The sequence below is a fragment of the Parasteatoda tepidariorum genome, chromosome 7 (genome assembly GCF_982258835.1).
Source record: "Parasteatoda tepidariorum strain Cologne lab strain chromosome 7, Ptep-v5.0, whole genome shotgun sequence".
Lineage (NCBI taxonomy): Eukaryota > Metazoa > Arthropoda > Arachnida > Araneae > Theridiidae > Parasteatoda > Parasteatoda tepidariorum.
Genome location: NC_141761.1, coordinates 20,059,564 through 20,073,809, shown reverse-complemented (window position 1 = coordinate 20,073,809; position 14,246 = coordinate 20,059,564). Strand labels below are relative to the sequence as shown.

Genomic DNA, 14,246 nt, shown 5'->3' with positions numbered 1-14,246 from the left:
AGTAATTGTATATTTGGATCAAGCTTCGTAACACACAGTTTTAATTGATCCTCTAAATGTGCATCTGTAATTTGCGTTCTTAAATTTGTTTTTATTTTTGACATGAGAGAAAATGTTGTCTCGCAACAGTAGGTACTTCCGAAGCAGGAAAGTAAACGGCGAGCATGTTCTCGAAGGCATGGATATTCAACAGCATTTTTCCAGATTTCTATGGGATCCTTTTTAGCGTTAAAAAGGGATTTGATGATACTATCTTCCCCTAAATCAATTAACTCCATTTGTAGTTCTGCAGGAGCCTCGGATATATCTATTAAATGTGGTTCAAATGCCAGTTTCATAGCAGGAGTGTGCTCGTCAAAATCAGAAAATCTTTTAGTATACTCTTCTATTAAACAATCCAAGACACCTACATATTCATCGAATATTTTATTTTCACAGTTCTGCTCATTTAACATTTTAGCTAGCTCCGGGAAGTGTTGTGCAGATATTTCCGATCGACAAAGCAATGTTTTGAAAAATGATAATTTTTTTCTAAACGCTTGGATCTTTTGCCACATTTCATAAATATACCTCGTTTCACCTTGCAGGCAAATATTTAAATTGTTTTGTTTTGTCATCATATCAGACAAAAATGCAAGGTTTCTGAGAAATACTTCATCTGATAGATCACATTCTTTTCCTTGTTCTTGATAAAAGTTTAAAATTTGTCGTCGTAAAGACAAAACTTTTATCAAAACCTGACCTGTTGATAGCCAGCGAACCTTGCAGTAGTATGGTAGGTCAACACTATACGTTTCCTCATCTAAAGAGAGCATCTGCCGAAATTCACGATGACGCATTGCATTTACGCGAATATAGTTGACAATGGCAATGGTTCTATCCAGAGTGTCTTGCAAAATGGTAGATTTTGCGCAAAGATTTTGCTGATGCAAAGTGCAGTGAAATGATATCAATTTTTTCAAGTTCAAGTTTTCCTTTTTTAACAAAGCAACGAATCCTTCTTTTTTGCCTCTCATGGAAGGTGCGCCATCGGTGCAGACACTGACTAAATTACTGACATTCAATTGTAATTTATTACATACTTCTTTGAAGTTTTCGAAAATATCGGCTCCGCGAGTTCTTCCAGTTAGTGTACCCAACGCAAGTAGTTCTTCGTAACATTGAAAATCTTTAGTTATAGCACGAATAAAATATAAAACTTGTGCCGAATCTGTTTTATCAGTGCTTTCATCTAAAGCAATTGAAAAATAAACATCTTCATTTTGTATAATTGTATGAAGTTGCTCTGTTACATTTTGCGCTAATTCGTGCTGTCGATCTGTTACAGTTCTTCTTGAAAGAGGTAATTGTTTGTATTTGTCGACATTTCTTGGATCTAACATACTCACTGCTTCAACAATACATTCTTTAATTATTTCAATGTCACTAAATGGTTTGCCCCTTTTTCCAAGTATATGTGCTATTTTATACGTAACAGCAACTGCAGCGGAATTTTGATTTACAAAGGCACTAAAAGATGCCTGCTGATGATGCTTCTCATTTTTCAACTTTTGAAGTGCAGCTTTTCGTGATTCACCTTCTAAAGCGAAATATTTCTTTATGAGTCAAATAGTGTTTATTTGCATTCGCTTTTTTTAAAGTATTTAAAACTGTATTGCACAACAAACACATCATTTTATCTTTCTCAGCAGTAAAGAAAAAATCTAACTCCCATTCTACATTAAATGCTCTGTTTTCATCACCTAATTTCCTTCTCTTACTATTTGACATGATGGATAAAAAAACGAATATCAAATAATATCTTCAACAACTGTTATAAGCCGTGTAACTGTTATAAGCACGCACTGTTAACTACAGTTTGCTGAAGATCGCAACAGGGAAACGTTGAGAGATGCGAGTCAGAGAAGCCAAAGCAAGGTGTGACACTCAAATGGGAGATCTGAAACCAACAAATTTCGTAAATACACTGGTTATCATAAATTAAGGAAAATTCACAAAAATCGCGATAACTCAAGAAATTACACATGGAATTTTATGAAACTTACCCACAATATACAACACATAGTAAGGTATTAAACAACATAAAAAGAAATTATCAGACATTAATAGTAGTATAGAAATTAGCACATGTATAAAATAAACAAATTGGAAGTATCGGTTTGCAATAGAAAAAGTACCTTTAATATGGAATATGATTGCCTCTAGAAGCAATACAGCACAAACAGCGATGTGTGATGCTTTCAATTATGCGGTCTATCAGTTCAATAGGAAGTGAGAGCCATTGCTCTTGTAAAGCAGTTGCAAGCGTGGCAAGGGTCTGAGGGGGCGGATTGATGGCAGATACACGCCTCCCTAGAGCATCCCAAACGTGCTCGATAGGATTCAAGTCCGGGGATCGAGCTGGCCACTCCATGCGAGTAATTGTTTCCTGTTGAAGATAATCATCAACAATGCGAGCTCTGTGTGGTCTTGCATTATCGTCCTGTAACAGGAAGCAATCACCAATTGCCCCGGCATATGGGCGCACATAAGCATCAAGGATGTTGTCTCGATAAACCTGAGCATTCACGGTTCCCCTTGGAAAGACATGGAGGTATGTGCGCCCTCCTAAGGATATGCCTCCCCAAACACAGACACTGCCTCTTCCGTATGCATCTCTTTCACGGATGTTTGATGGATGATAACGGGTCCCAGGTTCTCTCCATATCAAATAACGTCTACTGTCACTTTCTAGACTAAACCTGGACTCATCCGTAAAGAGAACAGGCCTCCATTGATCTGACGTCCAGTGGACATGTTGTCGGGCCCACTGCAAACGGTCTCTCCTATGGCGTGATGTGAGCGGCACGCAAATGGCTGGTCGTCTCGCATACAGACCACCTTCGTGGAGCCTTCTGCGCACAGTTGACGTTGACACCAACCTTCCGGTGGCTGCAGCAAGAGAGGATCTAAGATGTGTCGGAGTAGCGGTTCTATTCCTGCGTGCACTTAATGTCAAATATCGGTCATCGGCACTGGTCGTAACAGTTGGCCGTCCTAGACTGAACCTCCTAGATGCCGAATCTGTGGTTTGAAATTGCCTCCAAAGTCTATGAACCACAGATGGACTCACATTTAGCCATCTGGCCACTTCTGATTGACTCTGCCCTGCCTCTAGTCTCCCGATGGCTCTCCATCGTAGTTCTTCAGGCAAATGATGCCTAGAGGTCATTATTACGAATTGGCTATCTCAGATTTTCAATGTCGCAATCACAGTAAAATTTGTGTGCTTTCTCTCAAACTTGGACTTTTATGCTCCAGGCAGATGACGTAAGCCGAGTGCAGCGCCACTAATTTGCATATTGCAATTTTACTCAGCTACTCTTAGTGGACAACATATGCAAATTTTGCACGGTTTGGCTTACTTTTGAAAGAGTTATCGCTATTTTTGTGATTTTTCCTTAATTTATGATAACCAGTGTAGTATTTTGTAATTTTAATTTATTTTCAAATAAATATTACATAGAACATTATTCGTTTCTTTTAGATATGTAAATTGCATAAACATTGTGGAATTTTCAGTAAAGAAATTTGTGGAATTTTCAGTCTTTGGCGGGATTTTTCGCGCAACTGTCATGGCGTTGATGTACAATAGTTGTTTTTTGAAACGAACTCTACCATTTTGTACTAGGTGGCAAAGGGCCGCACAAGAACCTCGCGGAGGGCGCATGCGGCCTCGAGGCCGCAGGTTCCCCACCTCTGGTCTATTGTATTCTATGAAATTTATGTATTAAAAGATGTTCTTGTTATTTTCCATGAGGCGTATACATGATTTTCTCTCAATATGTAAGTCATATTGAAGTCATATTTATTTTCTATTAAAAAACATAAAAAACATTAAAACTATTATTAATGTTTTGTTTTGTTTGTTTAGCTAGAATTACATTTTACTACATATAATGACAGCATTTTCTAATGTGCATATTGCTTATTTTGATATTTAAATATGAAGAATTACATGTTGATTAATATTATTCTTACGATTCGCGCAATTTTGAGATAATTTCTATTGTAGTCAAAAGTCGTGGAAATAAACTGATATTACGTAAACTTTTAGAGTTAATTAAGTTAAACCCCCACGTGAAAATGAAATCTGTAGCTTAAGTTAAGTAAACACCAGCTGATACATATCATGTTTATTCTGCACCAATAGTGTGATCTGCTCAACTTTAAAATCTAATCACTCGTGTCCCATCAGCTCAGCTAGATGCCCTGGAATCTTGTTTCATTAACATGAATTCTGATTCCGTTAACGACGTTAATTCCTCTCCATAGCGAGAGGGCATAACCATTTTACCCCCCCCCCCCCTAGCCACAGTGGTTTTTCCTGTTCTGTTTTTTTTAAATCTTTTTACTCTCGGCTATTGCAATTTTCTGGTTTTGTTTACCAAATCTTATTGACAACTATACCATTTATATTTCAAATCCCTTTTGTTTTGTTTTTTTCGCATTCATGACTTTCAAGTCTTGAGAATATTTTTAATTGTTCGAAACATGTTGTATTTTATTTCCATCTGTATATTTTTGAATGAGCGGTAGCGCATCGCGCTGTCCTGCCACAGGTCCCTGGTTCGATCCTCGGCCCGGGCAAGGTTGTCTCAGCCTTTCATCCCTTCAGTGGGCCGATAAATGAGTACCAAGCATACTTGGGAACTAAACACTGGGGATTCCGCGTTCGGCTGATCACCTGACCGGAACATCTGCTCCTGCACCCTAGAGTCCAAGGTCAAGAGAACTGAGATGGGCACAGTAGGCCTTGGCCCTCTAGAGCTGTCGCGCCACTGAGTTTAGTTTTTAGTTAAGGAGAGTATCATTTACATGCATTTACTAATATATGTATTACCAGCAAATTTAACTTTATCTATAACTTTGAATAATACGGCTACATTTTATGATTTTCATGGAATAATTGAACGATATAGAAAGTATTTTTTTCGTAAATACATTATGCTTTATTTTTTGGAAACAGCTGTCACATGTTTGTACATTCCAAATCTTGACATGTTTTGTTTCTCATTCTTTATCTAATTTCTTACTCCTCCGGTACCGATTGATACTTATTCGTCCTCTGGAATTACGGAGGATAGTTCTACCTCTGGTTCTGCGGAGGATTGTTCTTCAACTGTTTCTCTGGAGACTTGTCCACCTGTAGTAATTTCAGGTTGAGGAGAAGGTGAAGCACCTGCTGTACATCTTTCATTTATTCTGACTTTACCGAACTGAAATGAAAGAAAAAATCAGCTTCACCAAGAAAAAAATTATTATGATGCAGATTTCATTCAAATATGAAAAGTAAACACTCATTTATTTTATTTTACAACCAGCATCGAACAACTGACACTATTCTGAGTTTACGACCAACAATGATCAAGAAAAATAATTTCTAAATACCATGCTCATCAAGAGAAAAACAAAGAAAATTAATAAGTTTTATTTGCTGCGCATAAGCTGCAAGTATACAGAAATCATAAAATAAATTAAAAATATAGAGAGAACATGGAAAATATTAAAGATTAATGAACAATTATTATTAATCAAAAATATCTAAAACAAATTAATGTAAAGTAAAAAGCCCGAAAACTAAACATAAGGAAAATATATCATTTCTGCATCAGCGCACCTGATTATATTCGAAAAAAAGAGTGCTTTCTAATATTATAACAATATCGTCAAAGCAAAGTAAATGTCGATTTATTAAATAATATTTTCTCGGAGGAATTAATCTTGCTTCGTAATCACAATGATGATATTAATTTTAATTTTTTGGATTTGGATATCAAAAAAGAAGAAAATATCTACTTTGTTGATTTATATGATAAAAGAAACGATTTTAATTTTAATATAAACAAACTAATTATTTGAAATTCTACTGTTTCTAAAAACATCTCATTAAATATGATTTTTAATCATATAAATAGAATTAAAAGAATATGTAGCAATGTTTATTTATCCAAAACTCTCTCTCAAAACTCATTCAAAACTTTATAATAAAAAAGCAATGAATGCCCAACTAAAGTAATTAAATTCTATATAAAATCATTGAGTTAATTGTAGGTTATTATTAATAAATTTACTAAAAACTTCTTTGTTAATTTATATATCTACCATGGGCAAATCAAATTCGGACAAATTTATTGCTTAAAATCTGTGAAAAACGGGCAAATCATGTTTCTCTCTCTCTTTTTTAAATGAATGTTAATTTTCTAAAATCATGAAGATTGTATAATTAAATATCTAACTTATTAAATTCTTTAAATTATCCAGTATATTGTTACCATTCTCACATCCATTTTAGGGACAATCCTTATTAATTAGCAAATTAAACGCTCTTTAGCAGTCAGATTTGCACCATAAAGAAAAATTCTCTCCATTTACGCTTTTAGCTCCCTTTGCGCTTCTGTTTTTATATTTTGTAATCTGGCAATCTAATTACGAAAATATTTTGAATCGTTCTTGAAAATTTCAAGTTTATGTAAATTCATTTGAACTCTCTACTCGCTCTATAGATTTCGTTTTGTGTTTTGTTTTGTTTTTTCTTTTTATTTCCTGTTTTTTACGTGATATATTTTTACTTAATGTGTTCTATTTTGCTTAAATTTTCTCTAGTGCTCTACTAATGTATTGATCTATTTTGCTTTGGTTATATTGATAAGCACCTTTTGCGGATATAATCGTGTGAGTTGATGAAGAGATTATATATTTACCTTTTTCCCCTGACTTTTTAGTATATATATATATATATATATATATATATATATATATATATATATATATATATATAATTTTAAATATTTTATTTTAATAATTTTTCTTCTCTTTTCATTAATCTTTATTTTCCATGTTTTCTCTATATTTTTAATTAATAATAGCAAATATTTCAAGCTCTTTTTTGGACGATTTTTTTATATTTTATGCAAGCGTAATTTTTTTTCTGAAAAGTTATCACTGGAACAATAACGGGGTGCTTTTCTAATCTATTCAATGATTAAACAACTTTTATATTGAATTTAGGAAACACGTCAACACAATGGATTGAGCATATCATAACGTAGTAAAATATTTTCATACTAATGTTATTCTAAGAAATCCTAAATTGTAAACACTAAATCCTGTGTTCTATGAAATTCTAAATTGAAAAGACAAAATTTTGTGTTCTAAGAAATTCTAAGTCGAAAAGCGTTAACTTTGGATTCTAAAGATGTATTTTTAATTTCTTCTAAAAAAATTTGAATATATTTTTATTTAGCATAAAAGGACTGTTTTACTGCAACTAGCTTACTTTTTCCGAACCAGTGTAATAATATATTTGCTATGCAGATACCACAGATAATTTATTTTACTATTTGAAAAAAATCTTAATTATATTGATAAAAACAGATTATGATTAGTTGAGAGAGGGAAAAAAAGTATAAAAAATCTTAAATGTAATTATGAAAAACAACGAGAAAGAGCTATGTTAGATAGAAATATTGTTAGTTAAAAAAACTAGTTGTATGCAGGTGAGTATATAATTAATAATAATATGCAATATGTAACTAATTATTAAGAGTTATTCCAAGTTGCAAAGTTCATTTACTTACAATAGTCTCTTCTACTTTCTCAGGAACACATTTGAAGCCTTCAGCGCAAGGACATCGGACTAAATATTTCCCTCTAATATCAACCTCATCACCATTGCATCGCTTTCCTAGTTAATGAGACATTGACAAAGAAGTTGTGAAAATTATAAACAAAATTTTAAAATTAAAAAATTCAAATTATTTAATAGAATGATTGATAAATACTAAGTTAACTATTAAATTCTTCATGCATCTATACACCGAAGAGCCATTACATCAAAATTCAAATTATTTAATAGAATGATTGATAAATATTAAGTTAACTATTAAATTCTTCATGCATCTATACACCGAAGAGCCATTACATCATGACCACCCTCCATCTCTCCATCTATAACAATGGGCTCGCCCAGGTTTTCATGGTTTCTCGCCCAGGAGCAATGTTTTCATGGGACACATTAGGATCCATAATCCTCATAGAACAATCCCTGACGTCTGGACGCTACTTGAACATAGTTGCAGATCAGGTTCACCCATTCGTGGCAACAGTTTTTCCTACGAGGGATGGTGTTTACCAACAGGATAATGCACCATGTCATAACCATGTCATAAGGGTCAAATCGTCATGGATTGGTTCGAGGAACATTCCAGTGACTTTCAAGTCATGTCTTGGCCCCCAAATTCACCTGACCATAATCCAATAGAGCATTTGTGGTCCTACTTGGAAAACCAAATTTGTGCTGCCACGCTACACCCTCGCAATGTGGGGGAATTGTAGCATCAGTTAGTGAGCACTTGGTACCAGATACCTCAGACTACCTATCAGCACCTTGTGGAATCAATGGCACTGCAGGTGCTAACAGTGTTGATGGCTAAAGGTGGTCCTACATGTTATTAACAGGGTGGTCATAATGTAATGGCTCTTCAGTGTATATATACAAAATTTAAGAGAAATCGATTGAATAATTCCGGCGAAACCAAAGTTTTAAAAAGTTTTATTTTTAATTAATTAGCTATCATTTAATGTAGCATTTGCACGAAAAGATAAGTAAAATTAGTTTTATACTAAGGGTAAATGTTTAACCAATCATGCTAGTTATTAATTCCAGAAATAGAGTTCTAATGCTTCAATTAGTGTTCTATTACTTAAGATGGTTTATTTATCCGAATTTCGGAAAACTTTATGAGAAGTTTGGGTGAAATAGCAGAAAAAGGAAGCTGGTAGATTCATATTTCTCTATTTGTATTCTTAATCATGCTTTTTTTACTTTTTTCGAAAAGAACAATCTAATAGCTTTACCATATTATAATACACTGCTAGAATTTTCTTACCAAAATTATTTAAAATTACCGGCAGCAATCTGTCCATTCAATTAACCCTAAAGTTTACGGAAAAGAACATTTTTTACCTCAACGGCTTTGAAATAGCTTACAACTATCATGAAATTTTAACCATTGACAACTACCATAGTTTCAATTGGGTAAAAAAAAAAATTCAACGGGACAATGGAGATAATTTAGCAGATTTACGGTGCTGCCATCTATGGGTAAATGAGAATATCGTAGTCTAATAGGCCTGGGTCACATATTGCGGATTGCAGGACACTGGAAATTCTTCATCTGTTGAACAGAATGGGAAAAATAGTGTGGTTTCAAAACTGGGACTTGACCCCCCGTTCTGCCAGTCATGAGATTGACAGATTAGCAATTTCGGCTTTATATGTACCTTTCTATAAGGAATTAAGTGGCTTCCTTAGGTGGGACTATAGTTTGTGCTTTAAAATTCCGGATGTTTTACCGTATTAGGTAAATGCAGTTAATATTTTGAAACAGTTGGTCTGACAGTAAACAGTTTGAATACCATCTTATTTATGGTTGTTTGACTTCATTGTTTGAATATGGTGGAATAAAATAAATTTAATAAATTGTTCAATCTTTATTCCCGAGAAATTTCTAACAGTGTATTCATATCGTCCTTCAAGAAGTTATTCAATCGATTCTAAAGTAATGCTTCACAACAATCTTAAAATGATTAAATCGTAATTTGAGATTTAAAAATAGGTATATATCACCTTCCCCAGCAAGTTTGCGGCAGCTGCCTTTTAAGAACATAACTCCCACACAGCATTCGTCCTCCTCACAATCATCTCCGTTATTGCATCTCTTTATAGGTCTCCTGGTGGGCCGTTGTTTTGCATTCTCAGCAGCGACAACTACCACCTGTACAAGACAATTTATGCATTAAGATTGTATTAATTATGCTCCAAAGAAAGCATTCTGGTTAAATTACAGTACTGGAGGTAAGGACATTTCTCGTCAAAAAAACACAATTCTGGTAAATAAGACAGAAATTTGTAGCTGTTACATCTGCCAAGCCAATGTCAACACGCCTGCTTGAAATCAAGAGACTTAAGGCAGAGGATGCCAGGGCTAAAGAGAATAGAAGGGCTAGTTCACTCCGCTCTTAGAGCTGAAGCTACGATTTCCCTCCTCATGACGTCACTGTGTCCACAGATTTCGGAGATCGCAAGCAAAGATATGATAACTTTGCATCTTTCTCTTTGTAAAAATAAGTTAGACTTTTTCTGGTTATTAGCTTTCAAACTTTACGTAATTAACACATTATTTCCGTTCATAAACATAGTTCAAAAAAAACTTTCTTGGTTATTATATTAAAAAAATACCATTTTAAACTTATAAAAATTTTTTGCTAGTTAGTGAAAATGACACGATGAATACTTTATTTTAAAAAGTTCAGTTTTGACTTTAACTATTAAGAAAAATGAAGGCATATATCGACACTTTTTTTATCTACATATTCTTTTATAAAGACAAGTTAAGTTAAATTTAGAATCCCTGATTTTAAAATATGTCGTTAATAGCAATTTGTTCATACTTCATCATTAGGAAACATCAACCTTAAACGCTAATTACTGAAACAAAATAATAATTTAGGTTCATAATGACATTAGAAATTTTACAATTGTTTATAGACATTTAAATTTACGATGATATAATTTATAGATATTTAAATTGAAGAGAATATAATTTTTAAAAAAAATCATAAATATTTAGAATAACTACATTAAAAAATATGTTATGAAATTAGGAGAATTTCAACTATATACTATATATTTTATTTATACTTTTTACTTACATTTTAATTTTCTTTGACTTTATCTATTTTTTTATTCTTTTCACCTGCCTTTCTTTATGAAGTAATGAGGCGGTTTCTATTTAGATAATGAATTTTTATAAAAGTTCTTTACGACAGAATAAACGTATTGCTGTTTCATATTAACTGTGTCATTTCGGAATCCATTCTTTACATAGTTGTTCATTTACTTTAGGGAACACGCGAAAAATTATACTTTTTCTTTTTGTTTTTATACCAGAATTTTTGCAAGTTGCAATCGCGCAAACTGGCATTTCGATAATAGTTTTAAATTCTTGTAAATTCACTACAAAAACTGAGGAAAGTCATTATAGAAAATAACAAATGTCTTAGAATATCTCGCAAAAAGAAATGATCCAATATTAGTTAGAGCTAGTAAGGCCAAACGCTCCGTTCTTGAAGTAAAAGTGCGAGCTTTGCGCCAAAGTGACGTCACTAGAGTGACGTCGGAGGATCGGCGCGGCAAGAGATACTTTAAAGGAGTGAACCAGCCCTTCTATTCTCTTTAGCCCTGGAGGATGCGCTTCTTCTTTTTCAGTGGCGCCATCAATGGCCAAGATAACGAGTTTGCGACACACTTACGTCACAACCCATTGCACAGGGAGGACTCATCCACTCATTTCTCATCCATCCGCAGATTGTAATTTTGACCAGAACCAGAGAAAAATTATTATATTATTTGTTATTGGAACGTGGAAGATTTTATGAATACGACAGCTTTAGCAGTTGCCAAGGGGATTCTTTGGCCAGCTGGATTCGTACTCTCGTTCTCAAGAACACGAGTCTAATGTCTTACAAACGAGGCTAAACGAAAATATATAGGATTTAATCCATTCACTACGTAATTTTTCGCTTTAATGGAACGGTTTTCCAAAATATTGAAAATCATAGTTCTCTTTACAATGCATTTAGTAAAAGAATACAAAACTGAAAAGCAAATTAAACCAAATAAATGATTTTTGTGCCTTGCTCTATGGTATCGTTATAAAATGACCAAATATTGCATCATTTGCCTCATTTAAAAGCATATTTGAAAACAATATGTTATTGTTAATCTTATTATTATTATTTCTTAGGTGCTTCACCAGGGTTCTGTTTAGAAGAAATTTGGGTCCGTTAACGGTCCCTTCACAAAATATCTTTTCATAAAAACGGACCCTTCACAAAATATTTTAACTTAAAAAAGGACCCTTCACAAAATATTTTAACTTAAAAACGGACCCTTCACAAAATGATTTTTCTTTTAATCGGACCCTTCACAAATTTGTTTATCGTCATTATTATTTTGTTAATCGAATAAACCCTTTCCAGGGCAGAAAACAAGAAAGATGGATGTAAACGAATTAAGTTTTGTCTCCGGCAGACGATCCTTCCATTATTCGTCCGAAATAAATATTCTGCGTTCAGCAGTATAGGCTAAATACCAAATATTTGTATGTTGCATCTCTAATTTAGAAGCAGCAATTGTTGTTTATTTTTGAAAATTACATTTTTTTAATTATAATTTTACAGAGTTGAGCGTAATCTTGTATGTCTTTACAATATAAAAACTATTTGAAAAAGTTTTTTTTTTGCAATAACGGACCCTATTTGCACAAATTCATAAGAGCGGACCCTGGTTGAAAGAATGTGAGTAATTTTTCCACAAATTCATGAAAAACGGACCTTTCACAAAATGTCTGGACAGACCCCTGTTCACTGAAAATTAAGGAAATTTTTAGTAATCCCACAGAGCTGGCAACACATTATTATATTTTGGTAATTCATACCTTACTTTTTTTTTGATTGTCACACATATTTTTTATGTAACTGAAAGTTTTTTTAATTTTAAAAACTGTCATTCTCAATCTATTAATTTATATAAACTAACTGTTGCAGTGTCGGATAGGATAAAAATTAATTGAAACTAATTAAAAACTATCATTTCATTTAACGTGTAGTAGTAAAATATATCACGCGTTTTAAAGCTGTTTATAAAAAATTACAATTGATAAAAAAAAGGTTTCGTTTCTATTATTTTTTATATATTAGCCCTTCACACTAATCCAAATAATTCAAACTTACCAAAATATAAATAGCTCATTTTCAATCTCGAATTTCAAGAAAGTAATTCAGGGTTTAAATGAAAACTTAGTCAACTGTTTAAGATTTTTTTTTCCAAAAGAGGATTTTAAAAAATAAAAATTTAGCTTAGTAAAAAAATTACCTGCAGGAAAGCTAAATTTAAAAAAAATATTTTTTAAAGAGAAAAATGCGTGAGCTAAAGATTATACGATAACAATTTCATTTTTAAGTAAAAAAAAAAACAATTTTTAGCAGCCTAATTTAAGTACTTTTAATTATATTATGATTTTTGTCCATGGCACCATGGTGCCTCAGAGGATAGAGCACCCCCCTCCCAATGAGGTGAACTAGGTTCGAATCCCAGTGACAGCTGGTTGAAGCCAATTTCACACCACTGAACCTAGCGCTGACGTAAAATATCGTCAGTGGTTGACGAATTTTGGGTAAGAGTCCTCTTGCCATTAGGCTATCCGTGGGAAGTTTTTCTCTACACGTAATGCAAATGTAGATTAATTGCATCAAAAAAGTCCTCTAAGGTGAATTTCTCATAAGTTTGCCGCTACGCCTAATACTTGATCCACGAGTTCCCTTGTCTTCTTGGTTGGCTACGGAGTTAAAAACCGGTAGTCGTTAACTCAAGATTGGGCCGGCTGTTCAATAACGATTATAAAATACAATAAAATTGACTCTTTTTTATTTTCTGAATTATTTTGTTTTTAACCAAACTGTCCTGATATAAATTTAATTTTGGAAAAAAGAATTTTTTTTTTTTTGCTATTCCAGGTTTAGATTATTATTATTTTTTTTTTAATATTAAAACATAAATTTTGAACTAATTTGAATATCCATTGCTTTGTATATTTTGTGTACGAATTTCTATCATAATCCTTTTTTATATATAATCTGTAACAAAAAAAAAAAGAAAAAAAGTATCAAAAAAATTGCGAAATCTATTTAATTGATTGCTCCTGCATCTACGTTAATAAATGATTGAAAAAATTCAATGCATATTTTGATAACAGAATTACATACCAAAACTAAGCAAACTGCGACAACCAATGCAATCTTCATCTTTTATTTCTTAAATTGAAAATAATGACAAAAATTGTTTAAAAAAACCACCTGTGTCTGAGTTAAATAATGGGTAAAATAGAATTTTATATTCCTTATCGATCATATAATGTGGCGTCATTAAGTGGTTTTTATCAAAAAGATATGTTAAAGTGACAATGCATAATTGTTAGGTTTCTTTTGTTTCAGAAAGCTATTTTTATTTTATCTTTGCCGAAAGTACTCCTGCGTAATATTCATTCGTTATCAACTTAATATCCATATCTTGGGAGGAATCATGCACCCACAAATAATCTCAAAACTTATTGAAAATTATTATCATTAAAAGCTCAAAAATA

General features: G+C 32.8%; 2 protein-coding genes across 6 annotated transcripts in view; one reads left to right on the top strand and one right to left on the bottom strand.

Moving 5' to 3' along the window:
* LOC122271814 (voltage-dependent calcium channel subunit alpha-2/delta-3) overlaps positions 1-14,246 on the top strand; it is a 485,956-nt gene that overhangs the window by 151,843 nt on the left and 319,867 nt on the right. The window lies entirely within an intron of this gene.
* LOC122270446 (uncharacterized) lies at positions 4,968-13,951 on the bottom strand. The gene is made up of 4 exons (XM_087167463.1): positions 13,870-13,951; positions 9,671-9,818; positions 7,620-7,726; positions 4,968-5,258 (listed from the first exon to the last, which is right to left on the bottom strand). Exons 1-4 carry the CDS (start codon positions 13,906-13,908, stop codon positions 5,097-5,099), a joined length of 456 nt encoding a protein of 151 aa, XP_087023589.1. The 5' UTR covers positions 13,909-13,951; the 3' UTR covers positions 4,968-5,096.

Coding starts and splice junctions, on each gene's coding strand:
- LOC122270446 (XM_087167463.1), bottom strand. CDS start 13,908: ATGAAGATTGCATTGGTTGTCGCAGTTTGCTTAGTTTTG. Junction 7,727..9,670: donor CCGCAAACTTGCTGGGGAAG/GTGATATATACC, acceptor CTCATTAACTAG/GAAAGCGATGCAATGGTGAT. Junction 5,259..7,619: donor AGAAAGTAGAAGAGACTATT/GTAAGTAAATGA, acceptor CTTTCATTTCAG/TTCGGTAAAGTCAGAATAAA.